This window comes from Panthera onca, chromosome B4 (assembly GCF_046562875.1).
Source record: "Panthera onca isolate mPanOnc1 chromosome B4, mPanOnc1 haplotype 2, whole genome shotgun sequence".
Taxonomy (NCBI): domain Eukaryota; kingdom Metazoa; phylum Chordata; class Mammalia; order Carnivora; family Felidae; genus Panthera; species Panthera onca.
In genome coordinates this window covers 14,325,917-14,346,578 of record NC_138345.1, presented here as the reverse complement: position 1 = coordinate 14,346,578, position 20,662 = coordinate 14,325,917, and the positions used below count along the sequence as shown (strand labels likewise).

Genomic DNA, 20,662 nt, shown 5'->3' with positions numbered 1-20,662 from the left:
CAACTTTAGCTTAGGTCATGATCTCGTGGTCTGTGAGTCGGAGCCCCGTGTCGGGCTGGAGCCTGCTTCGGATTCTGTGTCTCCCCCTCTGTCTGCCCCTCCCATGCTTATGCTCTGTCTCTCTCTGTCTGTCAATAATAAATAAACCTTAAAAAGTAAAATAAAATTAAATTAATAAAATTAAAAACCTAACCTAACCTAAACTAAAAAAATAGAGCTGGGTATGGAGCGCGATACAATACCAAGCAAGGATTTAAAAGAATGAGATAAATGTTATCTACCTATCTATCTACCAACCTACTACCTATTTTCTAGCTATCTATCTACCCACGGATCATGCAGCCAGTACAGAACCATTTTTTTTCCAGTTAAAAGGAACACACAAACTACTCAATAACAAACTGTTGTCAGACTACAACTAAATCTGACCCATTCTCTGTTTTTGTGTGGTCAGTAAGCTAAGAGTAGCTTTTACATTTTGTAGTGGTTTGGGAAGATCTTGTGAAAGAGTAACATTTAATGACACATGAAAGGTCTGTACCTTTCCAAATTTCTGTGTCTGCCCGTAAAGTTTAATGGGGACGTAGCCAAGCCCATTCTTTTACACACTGTTTATGGTTGTTGCTGCTACAGGAGCAGAGAGAGTGAAAAACCTGAAGTATTTTATTTTATCACCTTTAAGAAAAACAAATTGCAGACCGCTGTCCTATAGGATTCGGTGGGCATTCTTTTTTAAACGGCCAGGAGTATACACATCAATTTCATGATGGTGGACGCCTCTGGAGAAGAAAAAGAGGGCAATGGAACTAGGGATGGATGTTAAAGAATACTTTAATGTTTGTAAATGTGAAAGAGCCGAGTCATCAATTCTGCCTGGTGGGAATGGAAGTGTTTGTTATATTAAGTCCTTGTACCTTTGTCTACTTTCTTAAGGCCTTGGGAGAGCTCACCAAAAAATGTGTATATATTTTGTAGACATTATTCTGTATCAGTGCATACAAATCTGTCACATGTACTTTAACAGTTGGGTAGTGGTCTGTTTTATAGATGACAGAAATTTCAGTTTGAATCCCTTATGTATAAATATTTAAGTTCCAGTTTTCTATCACAACCAGGATGGCAATTATCTTCACTTTTGCATCTTAAAGCATCTATGTAATTATTCCCTTTGAACCAAATCCTGGAAGTTGAATTCTTTGGTTAAAAAAATGTATATTTAAGGGGCTCCTGGGTGGCTCAGTCGGTTGAGTGTCCGACTTCAGCTCAGGTCATGATCTCACAGCTTGTGAGTTCGAGCCCCGCGTCGGGCTGTGTGCTGGCAGCTCAGAGCCTGGAGCCTCCTTCAGATTCTGTGTCTCCCTCTGTCTCTGCCCCTGACCCACTCGCATTCTGTCTCTGTCTCTCTCAAAAAATAAACATGAAAAAAAAGTTTTTTTTTTAAATGTACATTTAAAACTTTGGTATGTGTTGCCAAATGGCCCTTCCAAAATGCTGTGTCGAGTTATTGTCTTGCAAACAGAGTGAATGTTAATATTTTTTGCCCAACTGGTAGGTGACAAGTGTTAAGCCATTATTGTTTTAATTTGCGGCTCAGGACCTCTCTAGGAATTTACAGGCTTTTTAATTTCTTCTTTATTCTGTAATGCCCATTCAAGCCCTTAGAGCTTTTTCCTATAGAATGTTAATCTTTTATGTTATTGATTTGGGAGCTTTTTACAAGTTAAATCTACTGACCTTTTCTTTGAAAAAACTTTCACCTCGATTTTCATTTATTTACTAATTTTAATAGTCTTTTTAAAAATGTTTACCTTTGAGAGAGAGAAAAAAAAAGTGTGAGCAGGGGAGGGGTAGAGATGGGGGGAGACACAGAATCCAAAACAGGCTGCAGACTCTGAGCTGTCAGCACAGAGCCCGACTCGGGGCTCGAACTCGCAAACCGCAAGATCATGACCTGAGGTGAACTTGGGACGCTTCACTGACTGAGCCACCCAGGCGCCCCATTACTCTTTTACTGCTTAGAAAGACTTAAATCACATGCATTCACTATGAATTTTTTTCCCTAGCTTTTGACTTTGTTTTCTCCATAGTTTGTGATATGCCAAGGAGAGAATTGCTTCTTAGGTGACTATCAATCTCCACCATCTCCCATGATCACAGGCCCTTCCAAGAGTTCTCTGGGGTTGACAGTGCATGTAGGGTAACCAGTGCCTTTCTTCTGCTATAGATCTACGTGTCTCTATCCTAACTGTTTACCCCTTGTCATCAGTGTATCAGCGGGAGTTTGGTCAGAAAAACAAAAACCACTTTGAGTAGTACAGCTGGGAAGGGATCGCATACAGAGATGAAGGGGCTCGCCTGGCCACTGGAAACACTGGGGGTGTGGGGAGGTCAGGAAGGTCACTGCCTGCAGATGAAGCAATATGGAAGTTCAGGACTTGATCTCTGCTGACTGATGCACCAAGAGGGGATTATTATCAAGGGATACTTTAAAGAGCTGCGGGAAGAACATCACAGTTGTCACAGCTGATGCCCACGTGTGTGCCTGCACCTGCCACCAGAAAGTAATGGCTTCTCCGTCTTCTCTTTCCAGTCCTCTCCTGAGCCTCTCATTCCACAAGGGTCCTACTCATAAGAGTGTCTAGAAAATGTATGTTCCAGGCTTTCAGCCCTTTGCCCTACAGAGGAGGGCTCAGCGGGGCTGAAATCATGCTGAGTATTTACAGTTATTACCTGGGGGGTGTTTTCAGTAAAGATCAGATTGAATCAAATCGAAAACATTGTCCATGCATGGGAGGTTTCTTGAGCACCAGCGGGCAAGAGATAACACAGTGCCTTGTGTTGGGGTATTTGGCATGAAAGACTCTTGTTCAGAAAAGGAGGGTGAGAAATGGACTTTCATAGTCCATCTGAATATATTTTATTCGTTTGAAATTTTATGACATTCTGACCCGAGATTTAAAGTCAGACAACTTGTAAAAATAGTGAAGCAGAAGTTTGAAAAGGTGATTTGCCCTCCTCACAGATCAAGGAGTGGCTGATCCGTCTAGACTAAAGCTCGTCTCAGTAAATAGACCCAGGACAGTGGAATTCTCTGTTGTAATCCTTGGGTATGGAATCCTTGGGATTGGGTATGGAATTAGTGGAATTAGTGAAGCCAATTCATTTGTATTCTTGGTCCAGAAGAAATTTGTTGCTGGACAATAACCCACAGTTGACAGTTTTAATCTAGTTATTACACAGTTCAACCTCTGAACAGCAGAAAGGACGTCTCAGGAGTCACAAAGGTAAAGTCACATCATTTTCTCTAGCAGAACGAGGCCAATTTAGAACTGGCTTCTCTCTTTCCCCAGGATCCATTTCCTTCCTCCCGGCAGGCTGTTTTTCTTAAGTTCTTTTGGGATCTCCTTTAAAGATTTTTGAAATTTTTGAGGTGCTGGTCTTTTCATGGCTTTTTAGCAGTTTGGACATTCCAAAGCCACTGTGTAGCCTTTTCTCTCTGTAATGAATCAGAGCCACATGGACAGTCTTGAGAGGTCTCACTAATTTCGCTGCTGAGTGCCAAAAATCACTAATAATAACATCGTACGTGTGTGTCAGCAAGGTCCTTTCCAGTTCTTGGACTTGGGTTGAGTTTCCAGGTTTCTAATTAAGAGATATTTGTAAAGGGTTTGGATTTTCAGTTAGATGGCTACATGATTTCTGAGCCTACAGCTTCTCAGCTTCTAAAGAGGGCACTTTCGAGTTTGTGTAGCTCACGTCATCTTTATGACTTTGATCACCTGTGAAAGAGGAAAGGGAGAAGGTATTCTCAGCCTCATTTTCTAGAAGAAACCCAAACTCCGAAGACTGAATGAATTGCCCCCATCACCCAGTTCATGGTGATAAGATTCATTGTCTCTGAGGTCTATAATCTTCCACAGTGCCTAGATGTAAATATAAATGTTTATTTTTTCAAGTTTATGCTGTAATCTGTAACATGCTCCGTTCACTGCCAGTTGTATGCATTTTGGGTAAGGATTTATAGAACCTTTTTAAATTTTTTTTAAATTAAAAAAAAAATGTTTATTTATTTTTGAGAGAGAGAGGCAGAGCATGAGCAGGGGAGGGGCAGAGAGAGGGAGACACAGAACAAGAAGCAGGCTCCACGCTCTGAGCTGTCAGCACAGAGCCTGACGTGGGGCTCGAACTCACGGACCGCGAGATCATGACCTGAGCTGAAGCCAGACGCTCAACCGACTGAGCCACCCAGGCGCCCCTAGAGCCTCTTTTTTTAAAAACAAAACAAAACAAAACTCAGAAACAACAAAAGCGTAAGATTTTTAAGAAGGAAATTCATGATTTTCAACTAACATGTAAAAGTCAATTTTAGGTTAAGATTGACTATATATAATTTTTAAAAGTCTGTAATCATATGGAAACTCAACTTCATGTTAATTACATGTGTATTTTGGCCTCACTTAAGAGGCGTTAAAAGTTCGTTTTGTAATGCCTTTATTATAGAGTCAATGAAGAAAAATGAAACGCATACCAAAGGAAACACATATAAATAAGATTCCCTGGTGCAAATGTCTTTTGAAATCCATTAGCTATTACCCACGAAGCTCCAGTGACAACCATGTGGTTAGAGCCACGTGGGAAATACGCTGAGTGGGAATCAAGAGTGAAAAGAAAGATATCTGCTTTTTATTAAAACCCGAAGCGTGTTATAATTGGGTTGAGTTTCTACCCAGATGGCCCCCCTTCTTATGACATCTGCAAAGTGTGTCTAAAACTACGTTGAGGTGTTATTTTCTGCGGCTGCGTGGACACATGTTAACTTCGTCAAAAACCAAGACCTTGGAGTCCTTCACAATCTTTCTTGCTAACTCATGCCAACTCAAGGGAGGAGCTAACTCATGTGCTTCTCCCCTCAGGGAGATTCCTATGGGTTTCCCTATTGGGAAAGATTTGAAATTCCTTGAGGCAGTTGTAAGTATCTGGTCTTCGATCTTTTGCAAATCAATGACAGTTGCATAGATTTGAGGCTATTAGAGTTCATGTCAACTTGACAATACAGTTATCTCTGAAAATATTAATTGGTAACAATAAAAAATGCTTCCTGTAAGTGAAGTTGTGAAATGTCATGTTCAAATGTGCATTTTCATTTGGTATTTTTCTAAATGAAAAGGCTTGGTGAGAACTCCCCACCCCGTGTCTGAACATTGTTGTTTTTTTTTTCAAATAGTTTTAACGGGGACGTGTTCATTGTTACATATTATATTTGGCTGCCACGGTTTACGGGTTCTTAACAGTTCCGTGTCCTCCTTGTCAGACAACAGAAAGATCAGAGTTAATGGAACCAAGGAACCTATAGAATTTAAATCGAATCAGTGGTTTGGGGCAACAGTGAAAGCTCACCGAGGCGAAGTTGTGGTAAGTATGAGTCGTGGCGATGGTGTGCAATATTATGTGCTCAGTTTTACAAAACTGCTTTCATGTAAGGACTTCTATGGAGAGGGAGAGAGAGAGAGAGTGTGCACGGGGTGGGGGGAGGGGCAGAGAGAGGGAGCCGGATGCAGGGCTGGATCCCACCAGTGCCCCAGGACATGTCAGATTTTTAAAGACAAACTTACCAGCATTCTAAAACAATAAATTTAGTAGCCCTTAAAATGAAAGAATTTATTCTAGTGTTTAAAGTTATAGGAGATAAAGCTTGTTTTCCCTATCAGTTAGAGATTTTTAAATATTGCAAAACTTGGACGCATGAGTGGCTGTCAGTTAAACATCCGACTTCAGCTCAGGTCGTGATCTCACAGTTCGTGAGTTTGAGCCCCACGTCAGGCTCCTCGGTGACAGTGCAGAGGCTGCTTGATATTCCCTCTCTCTGCCCCTCCACCCCCAAATAAATAAACTTTAAATATTTTAAAATATATAACTGCTAATTACATAGTTCTCTGAGTACATTAATAATTTTTTAAAGTAAAAAAAACCCCTCACTTTCAAGTAGATATCGTTCAGCTTTAAAGCGCTGTGGCTTCATGATTCTCTTATTTCAATCATCTACGTGTCTAAGCTATTGAGAAATAAGTGACTATATTAAGCTGATCTGGAAATTTTTTTCTTGGGGGAATTTTTTAAACCATTGGCTTTAATTTCCTTACAACAATAAAGCAGTAACTTTGGCTTTTAGGATTTGTTTAAAGCTTCTTGAATTATGTTTTAATAAGAATAAGTATTTAAAGGAAATACCTTGCTTTATTTGGTCTGTGGTTAACCCCCCCATGGAGATTTTGACATAAGCAGGTAATGTATAAGATACAGACAGCCCTCTCCAGTTGCAAATCCAGAATTTACAGGATGGTCTCTATAGAACTATACTTGCATTAATATGGTTTTCATATTCCACAGTTGGTAAAAACTTTTTTAACCTTTAGTGGCATATGACATGTGAATTGCTTTGGAAAGCTAATTCTATCTAATGACTATGTGGGATTGAAAAAAATCTTCTGGGTACTGTATTGATATTTTTAAGTCTTGAAAACTTATCTGTAACACATTATGCATCTCTGAAAATCGTATGCCATGTTCATAATAAAAATAGTTAATTTGGGGGCATGTTTCCATTTTCAAAATTATGTAAAAGGAAATCCGATAATATTAAATATATTTCAAGTTAATTTTTTCCTTTGAGCACTGAAATTTAGGGTAAAGAATTAAATTCTGCCCTACGTGATAATTATTAGGACTTCAAAATGCTGAAGTATCTTTTTGACTATCCAGATGTCATGTGTGTATGTATTAAGTTTGGGTCAAAGTCCAAATTTATCTTATCAGTGTATTTCACATCAGTGTGAAACTGAGCAGATATAAATAGGATAACTTTCTAGGCAAGAACTGGGAAGAATTTTCTTGGCATCTAAGTGTGGGGGTCGGGGGGAGGGGTGAGATCCGGCAGGTGAGGCCGGTTTTCAGAATACCTCACTGCATAGGTGAGCGCCCACACTGCCCACACTACTGCCTTTCACCGTTGCAACCTTACGTTAAACATATTAGCACATAGTTTGTTAGTTTATTAAGAGGTCCCTAAGATGAAAGAATGTGGATGAGATCGATGGTTTTTAGGTTATCAGCCAAGACCTCACAATACCAAAAGAGTCAAGTTGTGGAAACACTCTTCTTACTTGAGAATAGAAATAAAATATTTTCACTAAAAGTAGTTGCGCATTGGGCAGATTACCAAGGACACATTTGGAATCGTGAAAGGACTTTATTTTTTTTTTCAATGTCTATTCTTTTTTTTTTTTTTTTTTTTTTTTTTTTTTTTGAGAGAGAGAGACAGAGACAGATCGTGAGCAGGGAAGGGGCAGAGAGAGAGGGAGACAGAATCTGAAGCAGGCTCCAGGCTCTGCACTGACAGCACAGAGCCCGATGCAGGGCTCAAACTCACGAAGAGATCATGACCTGAGCCGGAGTCAGATGCTCAACTGACTGAGCCACCCAAGCACCCCATGAAAGGACTTCAAAATCAGTGTCTGCCTTCATATTCCTGGCATTTTTAAATTTTAAGAGTGATATCATCAAAATCGGAGGTAGGCCAGTGATTCCATATTCCAGGCATCTGTAATTCTGTGTCCTTCGAAATGAGTGCTTGAATAATCAGGTAAAACACACTTATGGCGGATTCATGCTAGCAAACAAGTCAAAAAGATGCCTATAATTTTCTACACATTTATTTTATTGCCTCTCTCATTTGTAACAAAATTAATGTTGCTTAATTTACTTAAAGAGGACTTCATATATTCTCTTTTGTATTTGATATCCTTCCAAATATCATGCTTTTGTTAAGAATCCAAGCTTCTGAAGAAGCAACCAGAGTATTTCATGCAAGAATCATATTTCCTTTCTGTTGCTTAAATTAATTTTTGTTTTGTCATGAATAAAAACCATTAACTAAAAAATAAAGTCAGGAACACTCTGATAAGGGAGTAGCATGTCCAAATGGAAGTCATTGTTTAAAAAGTCATAAGATATGCCATCAGCGATAAGCCAGGGAAATCCATAAAACAGAGGTTTACAAACTTGTCTGCATCTTTGAATTCGAAAATAATTTCTTAAAGCAACAGACAAAAAAAAAAAGAGCCCTCATTTTAACACATCACACTGATTTATTGACTGAAATGATCGTTTGAGTCTAAGTAGGTCCAACTGTTTTAAAAAAGACAAGAAGATGTGAGTTCTTTGCTGTTAGGAAATAATTACTTTTGCCAGGTTACACATATTTAACTTTAAATCCTGTGGGGGGAGAGCTCATTCCTTTCTATATGTTTAATTTATTCTGATGCTATTGTGGATTAATGTTGGGGGAAAAAGAACGGTTTTGGAAGTTTCATTAACTCTGCCTACTGAGGTACTTACCAGCATGCTGGAGGCCACTTAAATCGCCACTAATTTAACATAGTTTGTGATGAATGTAGACACATTAGTCAACAGGTTCAATCGTATCATAGCATGAGGAACTGATGCCACGAAAATATGTTTTGTCTTCGATGCATCACAGGCCTGTGCTCCCTTATACCACTGGAGAACTCTTAAACCAACACCGGAGAAGGACCCGGTCGGCACCTGCTACGTAGCGATTCAGAATTTCAGCGCGTATGCAGAGTATTCGCCTTGTCGGAACAGTAAGTGACTTTATTCTTTGAAAGGGCACTTTAGCTCCAGAGCCCTTCTATGGTAGGCAGGGCAGGCAAGATCAGAACCTCACTGACAAGGAAAAAGAAACGGGGTGAAGATTATGGGCGGCCTTTCAGAAGGTCTTGCTGCGACATGAGGGCCAAGACCCAGAATTCTGTGGGTCCTTTTCCGTGTTGTAGACATTTCTTTAGGAGAATTGATTGGTTCCTTAGTTGAGGCCTTAAACTCTCAGCGGCTATTCAGAATTCACACCGCAATCTAAAGAACGGTGACCACCCACTTGACTCGTTCACGGCAGGAGTGGTGTTTGCGAGTGTGCTAGGAACTGGGGACATTCTCACATCAGCTTTCTGTCCAGCCTGTGTTCCTGCCGGCTATTGCTCTCTTTGGCAGCTGTGTGCTCGGGTTATCTGCATGGTGGGCTTTTCTCCCTTAAATGTTTAATCCCTATTTTTCAAAAGGGCTCCGCACGCTTAGAGTATAAGTCTTATCTGGCCGTTCTCGGGATCTTCCAGCAAAGCATCTTTGAAAGCAAGCCTGCCGAGTTCCAACTTTGGGACACTGCTGTTTTAATCACTTCTTGCTGGAACACCACGGATTTGGGACAGTAGTTCTGACTGCTTGGATCTACTCAGTCCTTTTGTGAACTCTTCCAGTTTTCCGTGTGTCGTTGGAGATCAGTGGGATTTGTCAGGGAGCAACCACGGGATTTTCATCCTTATTCTCGATAGTTCGCAAAATCACAATGAGGAGAGAAAGGTTAGAAGGAACATTCTAGCAACTGATTTCGGGAAATTGATTTTTCAAAAACCCAATCCCAAATTAGATTTCCAAAACCATAAGTAATATTTCCCCATTTTGCATGAATATTTTTTATACATTTTTTTTTAACATTTATTCATTTTTGAGAGACAGAGAGCATTGAGCAGGGGATGGGCAGAGAGAGAGAGGGAGACACAGAATCCGAAGCAGGCTCCAGGCTCTGAGCTGTCAGCACAGAGCCCGACATGCGGCTCAAACTCGTGAACAGCGAGATTATGACCTGAGCCGAAGTCGGACGCTCAACCGACTGAGCCACCCAGGTGCCCCCTGCATGAATATTTTTTAAATCCAAGATTAATTTAGGCAAGATAATGAACATATATCAGAAATAAAACAACGCAGATAAAGAATGGATCAGTGATATTAGAGGGTTAAAAAGACGCCCGCTGAGATTTCATCTAAATAACAAAGTGGAACAGCTAACTCAGATGGGGGTAGGATTTTGGCAAGGGGAAGATGATGGCTCCTGTTTTAAAATATTGACATAAATTACCCACTTCCTCGCCTTACGACAAGTGTCGGCCGAATGAATAATCTGTGAAATTAAGATTTTATTTTAAAGGCTTGAAAACAGAGGTTCCTTGTTGATAATGAGACTCGATTATGTATCGATTCAACACGCTAAGCACTAATTATTCTGTGTTTAGGGAATAAAGCACAGAACAAGAGAAAACAAAACACAGTCTTTAAGAAACTTACATTCTAAGTAGGGGAGACAGACAACAAACATGTAGATGTTCAGATCCAGCAATTCCACATCTGGGTGTAGGTCCAGAGGAAGTGAAACCAACATCTCAAAAAGATATCTGCACCCCCACGTTCATGGCAACATTATGCACTTTAGGCAAGACATGGAAACAACCATAGCATCCATTGATGGGTGAATGAATAAAGAAGATGTTGTGTGTGTGTACAATGGAATGTTATTCAGCCATAAAAAGAAGGAAATCCTGCCCTTTTCAACCACGTGGATGGACCTTGAGGGCGTTATGCGAAGTGAAATAAGCCGGATGGAGAAAGACAAATACCAAAGAAGAACGCCACTTACACGCAGAACCTAATGAAAAATAAAACAAAAAACAAAAACTCCAAACTCAGGGATACGGAAAATAGATCAGTGGTTGTCAGAGGCGCAGGGTGAGGAGATGAGTGGAGTTGGTGAAGAGGGTCAAAGGCGTAAATTCCCATTTACAAGACAAATAAGTCCAGGGGAAGTAATGTCCAGCAAGGTGACTATGGTTAACAATACTGTATTGTGAGGGTGCCTGGGTGGCTCAGTTTGTTGAGTTTCTGACTCTTGATTTTGGCTCAGATCCTGATCTCACGCTTCGTGGGATCGAGCCCCGCGTTGGGCTCTGTGCTGAGCTTGAAGCCTGCTTGGGATTCTCTCCCTCACCCTCTGCCCCTCTCCCCCACTCACACGCTGTCTCTCTGAAATAAACAAAGCAAAACAAACAAAAAAAACCCCACAATACCATATTGTGTATTTTTTATTTGAGAGACACAGAGAGCACACGTGGGGGAGGGGCAGAGAGAGAGAAGGAGAGAGAGAATCTAAGCAGGCTCCACGGTGTCAGCACAGAGCCTGACATGGGGCTTGATCTCAGGAAGTGTGAGATCATGACCTGAGCCAAAATCAAGAATCGGAGGTTTAACCAGCTGACCCACCCAGGCACCTACTGTGTTGTATATTTGAAAGTTACTATGAGAGTAGATCTTAAAAGCTCATCACAAGAAAAGAAACTATACTTGTATGTAGTGCTGGGTGTTAACTAGATTTACCGTAGTGATCATTTTGTAGTATATACATGTATTAAATCATTCTGTTATATTCCTTGGACTAGTAATAACATGTTATATGCCAATTATATATCAACGAAAAGAAAACTTCTAAAAAAGAATAAATTCATAATACAAAGGCAGATAGCGAAAAGTGCAACAATGAAAAACATAACAAAGCGAGAGAGTAGGGAGTGACCTGGCCCGGGTGGGGAGAGGAGCTTTGGGAAAGGACCATGGGAAGGGCTCTCTTAGCAAATGGCTATTGGAGCAGGGCAGGGGGACTGTCCCACGCACGGGCAACAGCCCAGAGAGGCATATTTGGAGTCGTGTTCCGCTCAGGGTGTTGTGTTTTTTGGTTCCATGAGAGGCCATTACTATTACGCGAAAGATAGAAGTCAGGTAGAGGGATAAAGAAAATCCCAACTTAAATCAGAAAACTAATGGACGGCTGAGATTTAACAGAGAATGTGTTTCATCAATCCTCTTCATATCCTACTTCTCCCGATGTGCTAAAGATGCTTCCCCATCTCAGTAAACTATGAGAGCTGAAATGATGAGTCCATCCTTCACAGTCCTCTTGCCTGGGTGATCTACCGTACTCTTCCAGCTAATGTGGAGGGTGATCGTTTATAAGACTCGTCACTGCCTTTTGTTCTGCCTTTTAGACTGAGTGCCTCTGTAATGAGAGAACTCAGGCTAAAGTATAGTACGTGGCACTGAACCATGAGTCTGAACCTTTATCTGAAAATAACAATCGTGGTCGGCTTGTGTCTTGAGTGGCCCGGGCACATTATGATGCCAATTGACTCACTCTTTATTTTCCTAAATAAACGAACAGCTTGACACAGGTAAAAATGGAGTCGAATTGCAGAATTGCTAAGTCAATTCCCAAGAATCCTTTTCAACTCTGGTTCACATCAATAGTTCTCACTTTCCTCGTGGCCGCTCTCTTACTACAAAACTTTTTCCTCCAGAAATTCACCCAAGGAGCTGACTTCCTGTCTTTCCCCCAGGAGTTTACAGTTCATTAACACAAAGCCAGCTTGTTCATGAGCATATGGTCAGTATCACAGAACAGGAACATCAGCAATATTATTTTCAAAAGAGAATTTAAGGAACCTTCTCCTGCTCATTCCGTACCACAAACATACCCCACTGATACGCTGAGCAATCCGGGAACTAATCTGTTCATTCATATTCATGACATGCCTCCTGCTCTTATTATCATTCATAATTCAGGTGGGGATGATTTACACACCGCCTTCCATTTTACTTTGAAAACCAACAAATAGTAGTGAATGATCAGCATGATTCCCTGGATCCTGAGTTCATTCTGGGACATAATTGTAAACTTTCTAAATGCTCTGAAATTCCAGGAGGATAGATTCCTTCAGCTCTTATAAACTATAACCCTAAGAGAAAAAAACTACCTCACATTCTGTTACAATCACTGCTTCAAATAAACATTTGAAGTTGGTTGTTTTCTCAGTGAGTTTCATGAAAAGTATTAGTATTTTCTTTTAATTTTTTGTTTCCTGTTTTGGAGCAAAATAATTTCAAAGGATGGTCATATTTCTTCTTTGAATAATTTACAATATTAAAAATGAAAAGAAAGACTTGATTTAAAAAGGATTTCTAAAGAGGTTTGTACATTAGAAAAATACGTTTCTTAAATATACTCAAGATTGCAGATATAGGCTTACATAATCATATATCAGGTATTCGTATATATCTCTCTGGATGCATGTAAGTATTTACACACATGAACTTCCAGAAAACTGGTAACCAGACATTTGAGGTTATACAGATGAACCTTTAGGAAACTTTATAGCATTCAGAACTACAAACCACAAAACATAGTTTAAAATAAGGAGTAAATTTTATAAAAATACAGTGTAAGATGTTGTGCACTTAAAAATTGCAGGGCCTGGGTGGCTTGGTGGGTTAAGCGTCCGACTGCTGCTCAGGTCCTGATCTCACAGTTTGTGAATTCAAGGCCCCCCTCCCCCCTCGGGCTCTGGAGCCTGGAGCCTGCTTCGGATTCTGGGCCTCCCTCTCTCTCTGCCCCTAACCCACTTGCACTCTGTCTCTCTCTCTCTCTCTCTCTCAAAAATAGTAAACATTAAAAAAATTGTTTTTAAAAATTGCAGAGAGTAAACCTCATGTTAAATGTTTTTACCACAAACAAACAGAGGGACACAAGAAATTTTTTGTAGGTGGTAGAAATTCTTATTACTTTGATTTTGGTGATGGTTTTGTGGGTGTATGCATATGTCCACACTCATGAAAATGTATCCATTAAGATGTACAGCTTTTTGTATATTAAGTATAGCCCAATAAAGCTGAAAAAAGAAACTAAGCTTAAAAAACACAGGAGATGGGGCGCCTGGGTGGCGCAGTCGGTTAAGCGTCCGACTTCAGCCAGGTCACGATCTCGCGGTCCGTGAGTTCGAGCCCCGCGTCAGGCTCTGGGCTGATGGCTCGGAGCCTGGAGCCTGTTTCCGATTCTGTGTCTCCCTCTCTCTCTGCCCCTCCCCCGTTCATGCTCTGTCTCTCTCTGTCCCAAAAATAAATAAAAAAAAAACGTTGAAAAAAAAAAAAAAAAAAAAAAAAAAAAAAAAAAACACAGGAGACATTAACGGCATTTCAATTAAAAAGAGGTATTGCCATTAAAAAATACAGTGTATGTGAAAAAAAATACAGTGTATGTGATAGAACAGTGTATTAAAATATACAGGGAGCATCTAGAGAATTAGTTAAGTACTAATCAAAGGAAAGCAAAAAACAAAAGACATTCCAGTCGGTTAAGCGTCTGCCTGCGGCTCAGGTCATGATCTCACGGTTGGTGAGTTCCAGCCCCGAGTCCGGCTCTATGCTGACAGCTTGGAGCCTGGAGCCTGCTTTGGGTTCTGTGTCTCCCTCTCTCTCCGCCCCTCCCCTGCTCACACTCTGTCTGTCTGTCTCTCTCTCTAAAATAAATAAATGTTAAAAAAAAAAAAAAAGAAGAAATGTAATTTGCAAAGGTACCTAACTAATAATAGAATAATTTAAAATTACTTTCCTCTTGGAGATCATTAAAATTGGAATCCTTGTGGGTGCCCTCAGCAGAAAGCCTCCGCCCAGGTGACCATGTTGACCCCTCTCTTTCTCAAGGCATTTCTTTAGGAATGACCTATGTGGCTTCATGCAGAACACACAGGCAACTCAGAATCCCGTTACTGCCACTTGCAGAACTCAGAACATAGGTGAGAGGAGAGTTTACTTCTTTAGACGAACATGACTTGTAAAACCCAATGTAGTAACTCCAAGGGATGTTATTCCTAGTGGTCTTACTACAAAATCATGATGATATTTGGGACAAAAAAATAAATTATGTTTCATAAATTATGAAAATATATTTCATAAATTGTTCATGATGAATTTAAAAGTAAATATAAAGTGGGGCACCTGGGTGGCTCAGTTGGTTAAGCCTCTGACTTCGGCTCAGGTCATGATCTCACAGTTCGTGAGTTTGAATCCCGTATCCGGCTCTATGCTGACAGCTCAGAGCCTGGAGCCTGCTTTGCATTCTGTGTCTCCCTCTCTTTCTGCCCCTCCCTCGCTCATGCTCTCCCTCTCTGCCCCTCCTTGCTCATGCTTTCTCTCTCAAAAAATAAACATTAAAATTTTTTGTGATGTTAAAAAAATAAATATAAAGCACATATTGATCATTAAAATTAAAAAAAAATTTTAATGTTTATTTATTTTTGAAGGAGAGAGACAGAACATGAGGGGGGGCGGGGGGTGGCCAGAGAGAGAGGGAGACACAGAATCCAAAGCAGGCTCCAGGCTCTGAGCTGTCAGCATAGACCCCGACGCAGGGCTCAAACTCACAAACTGCAAGATCATGACCTGAGTCAAAGCTGGAAACGTAATCGACTGAGCCACCCAGGCACCCTGATCATTTTAAGTTGAGAAATCAATAAGGAAAACAACAAAATATCCTAGCTGTTATTAAAATATATATTGGGAATGATGATGTGATAACATTTCTGTATTTTGGTCACTCTAGGTAATGCTGATCCCGAAGGCCAGGGTTACTGCCAAGCAGGATTTAGTCTGGATTTTTACAAGGTGAATGAATTAGTTTGGGCTTGTAGCTTCTAGCAGTTGTATTATCTGTTTGATTTTTTCTTTTTTCTTTTTGTTTACTCTCTGCCTCTGGCTCTCATCCCCACCCCCAATAACTACCACCAACAAAAGAACCTTTAGGTATGTATCCAGCCTGTTTTGACAACTTCCTTAAATGTTTTTGCTGTTCTTTATTTTCATTAAAGCAATTGATGCAGATGACAAACATTAAAATAACACAGAAATACATATGATGAAAAACAACAGTCTTTCTCCCCACCTCAATGATAATCCTTTACATGGAAAATCTGAACAACTCAGTGAGAGAAATGTGTTTCTTAAAAAAAAAAAAAAGAAAAAAATTGCTTTATCTCTTAGCTGTAATTGACTGATTAGATTTAACACGAGTGTTAAAATTCACAACATCCTTTCACAAAGTTACAGAGATAATAAGGGACCAAGATTTTGTGGGTTTGAAAACAGTGTAGAAAAAAATTCACCAGCATACAAATTTTGCTCTTTTGTGGCCTTTTTTTTTTTTTATTGTCTTTTTTTTCCCCCCCACTGAAAGTTGGAAGGAGGATGGAAGGAGGTGGTAAGGAGAAGGGAAAATTTATATTTGCTAGTCTGGGGTGTTTGCTCTCTCTTCTGAGAGGGGGAAGGGGGTGGTTGCAGACGTATGGAAAAAATAGGCATTACTGTGGCCTTGAGATAAATAGAAACCATATTTTCTTTTGTTGCCAAAGCTCACAAGACCATGTCTGCTAAATTACACAGCATTAAACATGTACGTTATTTTGCTTACCTGAATCAGTGCCAAAAATCTGAATTTCTGTATCCTCAAGGGAGAGAATTCAACTTAGCTAATTGAGGCAAACGAAAATTATTTAATATGCTAACACACTAAATAGTGGAAAGCAAAAAAAAAAAAAAAAAAAAAAAAAAAGGCAAATAAAATGAACTGCATGACCCAGATACAAGGGCCTCATTTAAAAATTGCTTTTTTACGTGTAGCAAATTGTTAGCAATGCTTGTTACCAATGATTTGTCACCTTGAAAAAGAAAAAAAAATATCTGTTTTTCTTTTCCAATTGTTGCTGTTTCTGTTTTGTAGAATGGAGACCTCATAGTGGGAGGACCCGGGAGTTTTTATTGGCAAGGTATGTTCTGTGAGCAGAGAAGAAATGCCTATTTGTGGTTACTAACGAGGAGGTGAAACACCATTAACACCAAATGTTGACCCTTTGTTACATGAATTATAGGTCCGGATTCAGAGTATCTCCAAGGAATAAGGCATCATTTCCAACTGTATATGAATGCTATTTTTAAACACTGTTGCAGCTTAATTCATTCGTTCACCAAGAATTTATGGAGGCTGTGTGAGACTTCGTGCTAGATGCTAGGGATACAGTGATGAGTAGACTAGACGCTGTTCCCACCCTCACAAGGTTAACACCTGGGGGGAGATGTAGGCATTAATCCAATATTCACACAAATACCTGGGACGCTCCACACGTGATGCTCGCTGTGAAGGAAAGGTACGTCGTGATGGGGCCATGAGAGTATAGGAGGCTTCTCCCGGGGTGGCTGCGTGCACGTGTTTTGTCTTCTGAACAACCTGTGCTGTGCTTAGGGAACCCTGGACCAGGTGTAGGACAGCATCTGCCCAGAGGGGATGATGCCTTCTAATTCTTATAAAGGTGCTGCTCAGGCCAGAGGCTGCCCAAAGGTCACTAACTTGGAAACAAGCAGCCCTGAACTGAGATCTGAACTTTGCTAGGAGGTAACTAGCAAAGAGAGAAGGGGCTCTATGGAAAGGTTTTGTGGCCTGAATTGAGCGGTCAGGCGAGATGGAGGGAAGCCAGGGTGAACAAGGAGAAATCCTTGGTGGATTGCAGGAGTGTAAATAGATAGCCTTAGCTATAGTAAGTATTCGTTTCTTGTCTCGAGAATCATGGGAAACCAGCGGAGGGTTTTTTGCATGGGATGCTATGATCAGATCTGTGTTTTGAAAAGCTCACTCTGGTTGCCGTATGGAAGATGAATTGGAGGTTGGCCAAAGTGAGGTGTGAGCAAGCCACAAGTTTTTAAGGTAAACTAGCTCTAAGGTTCAGATGAAGACGTTTGCTTCTCAGAGTGGGAATAGTGCAGAATGGAAAGGAGGAGAAATTTGAGAGATGCTTTGGAGGAAAACAGACAGCTTAGTTGTTATGTGTGGGTGAGGAAAGGGAGGAGGCCCAGCATACGTTTCTGACTTGCGACTGCATGGTTATAGGTGGGTCCCACTGTCTGAGATGGGGAACCCTGGAAGAGAACAGGTGGGAGTGGGTTGGAGAGGGAAGATCATGAATTTGCTTTTGGTTATGTTGAATGTGAACATGCTTGAGATATCCAGGGTTTTTCATGTCTGCATATATGGGCTTTTGCTCAGAGAAGATATCTAGGCTAACGTACAGACTTCCGTCACTTGCATATTGGTGACAATTAAAGCCGTGGATGTGGATGGGATGCCTACATAGAGATGACAGAGAATATTCCCTGAATTTTGGCTGTGAAGTTTAGGATAAAGATAGAGTAGACGATGAGAGAGATGAAGAGTGGAGTGAAGTTTTTCTTTTAAACTGGAAGACACCTGATCATATTAATAAGCCAATGGAAGAATACAATTATTAAGAGTCTGGGAAAGATGGGAGAGTAGGACCCTAAGGTCACCTTGTCCCAAGGATACAACTAGATAACATTCACATCAGTGTAAATAACCCAGAAAACAACCCCAAATCTGGCAGAACAAACTCCAGAACTAAATGTAGAGAAGCGGCCACATTGAAGAGGGTAGGAAGGGTGGAGATGTGGTAGGGAGCTAACCAGACCCACGGGGCTGTCCTTGGGAGGGAGGGACACTGCACACACAGAGTCGGGAGAGAAACAGACTATCATGTCAGGGATCCCGCAGGGGGAAGATGAGTCCCCATTATGTTTGGCTTTGAAAACCAGAGGGGCTGCCTTTTTACAAGTTCTTCTAACTAGTGAGACTTAAAAACTGGAACTTTACAAATCAGCAGGCTCAGCTCTGAGAGAGCCAAAAGGGCTTGAGGAAACGGAGTCCCTGCCCCTAAAGAGACAGTACAATAAACAGCCCCGTGGAGATACAGCATAGAAGCAGCATCTTGAAAAATACCTGAAGGGAGAGTTGTTTGCTAAACTCAGAGTGTGTGCTGAAGGAGCAGAGATCACTGGGGGACTTGTCCAGAAACCAAAGAGCTGGCAGGCACCATTTCCTCCCCTGACCCCCAGCGTAAACATGGCCATCTGCAGGAACCAGCATGGCCCTGCCACTGCTCACTACCTAACTTGCTAATACCGCCACCACCCCATGCACTTCAGCAGATCTGTCCCCTCCAGCCAGACCTACCTCAGTCCCAGTTGCTGCAGGTCCCCTCCCACAAAGGACCAGCAAAGCACTTGCTAACACCTTGCCTCCTGCCCCCTCCATTTTGAGGATACGCCCCTTTCTCACCCTTGGCCAGAGGACATCCAGAGTGGTGCCACAAGCCTGGCAGTGTGCAAGCAGCCCTAATGGGCCAGCACTACTCCAAAGTGACTCCTGGCCTGGGGAGAGGGAAAGAGAACCACACACACCAGTCAGACGGTGGCCCCAGACAGCTGGTCTGACAGAACGACCTGCCCACCAAAGAAAGCTTTCAGGAAACAATATAGAGAAAGTACTGTTCAGTTCAGTGATAGTAAATCTCTGGCAAATGCCTCGTCTGACTCAACTCAAGCCCAAGGCAGCATCAGACTGGCCCACTAACAGCACAGGGACCAAACACGGCCCACAACAGGCAAAGAGAGCCACTGCAGAAGACTGGACTGAAGGAAAAAGTGGCTCAGCTACAGCAGCAGGGCACATGCAACACACATAGGAGACAACTCTGAAGTACCAGGTTCTTGTGAACAGGGGACACTACACTGTGGGGCACTACATGACCTCTTCTTCATAAGGCCACTACTTTCAAGAACAAGAGATGTAGTTGACTTTCCTAACACACAGAAACAGACACAGAGAGTTAGACAAAATGAGGAGACAGAGAATATGTCCCAAATGAAAGAACAGGACAAAATCACTGCAAGACACCTAAGCAAACAGAGATAAGTAATATGCCCCATAGAGAATTTAAAGAAAGAATCATAAAGATAGTCACAGACTTCAGAAAAGAGTGGAGGATATCAATGACCCTTATCAAAGAGATATGAAACACAAAAAAGAACCAATCAGAGATGTCCTTAATAAATGAAATTTAAAATACATGAGATGAACTAAATAGTAGACTAGAGGAAGCCCTGGAGAACAAAGTTATGGAAAGCAATCAAGCTGAACATGTGAGGGAAAAAAGTAATGCAAAATCAAAGGGCATAGGGAATTCAGTAACACCATCAAGCATAATGACATTTGCATCATAGGGATCCCAGAAAGAGAAGAGAGAGAAAAGGAGGCAGAACATTTATTTGAAGAAATAAGAGCTGAAAACTTCCCAAATCTGGGGAAGGAAACAGAAATCCAGATCCAGGAGGTACAGAGTCCCCAACAGAATCAATCCAAGAATGTCCACATCAAGACAAATAGCAATTAAAATGGCAAAAAGTAGTTATAAAGAGAGAATTTTAAAAGCACCAAAAGAAAAAGAAAATGGTTACATACAAGGGAAACCCCATAAAGCTATCCACTGACTTTTTAGCAGAAACTTCACAGTCCAGAAGGGAGTGGCATGATATATTCAAAGTGCTGAAAGAGAAAAATCTGCAGCCAAGAATACTCTATTCAGCAAGGCTCTCATTCAGAATAGAGGGAGAGAAAAAGAATTTCCCAGACAAACAAAAGTTAATAGAATTCATGACCTCTAAACCAGCCCTACAAGAAATGTTAAAGAGTAGAAAGGAACAACCTTAAGTAGTAGTAAGAAAAGTAGGAAGCAAAAAGCAGTAAAATTAAGTGTATCTATAAAAATCAGTCAAGGGATTCACAAAATAAAAAGATGGAAAGTATGACAGCATATATATCTAAAGCTTGGGAGGGAAAGGAGTTAAGAATGAGTTCACACTTACAGATATCAACTTAATATAGACAGCTTCATGTATAAGAGGTTATAGATAAACCTAATGATAGCCACAAATCAAAAACTAGTAATAGATATACAAAAAATAAAGAGAAATGAAATCCAAGTATATCACTAAAGAAAGCTGTCAAACCATGAGAGAACAGAGCAGGAGTAGAAAG

General features: G+C 40.9%; 1 protein-coding gene across 1 annotated transcript in view; it reads left to right on the top strand.

The window, feature by feature from the left end:
* Positions 1-20,662, top strand: part of ITGA8 (integrin subunit alpha 8) — a 185,968-nt gene that overhangs the window by 21,532 nt on the left and 143,774 nt on the right. Inside the window, exons 3-6 of the mRNA XM_078450391.2 lie at positions 5,312-5,412; positions 8,537-8,660; positions 15,329-15,390; positions 16,502-16,547. Of these exons, the coding sequence (XP_078306517.2) occupies positions 5,312-5,412; positions 8,537-8,660; positions 15,329-15,390; positions 16,502-16,547 (333 nt within the window). The remainder of the gene's footprint in view (positions 1-5,311; positions 5,413-8,536; positions 8,661-15,328; positions 15,391-16,501; positions 16,548-20,662) is intronic.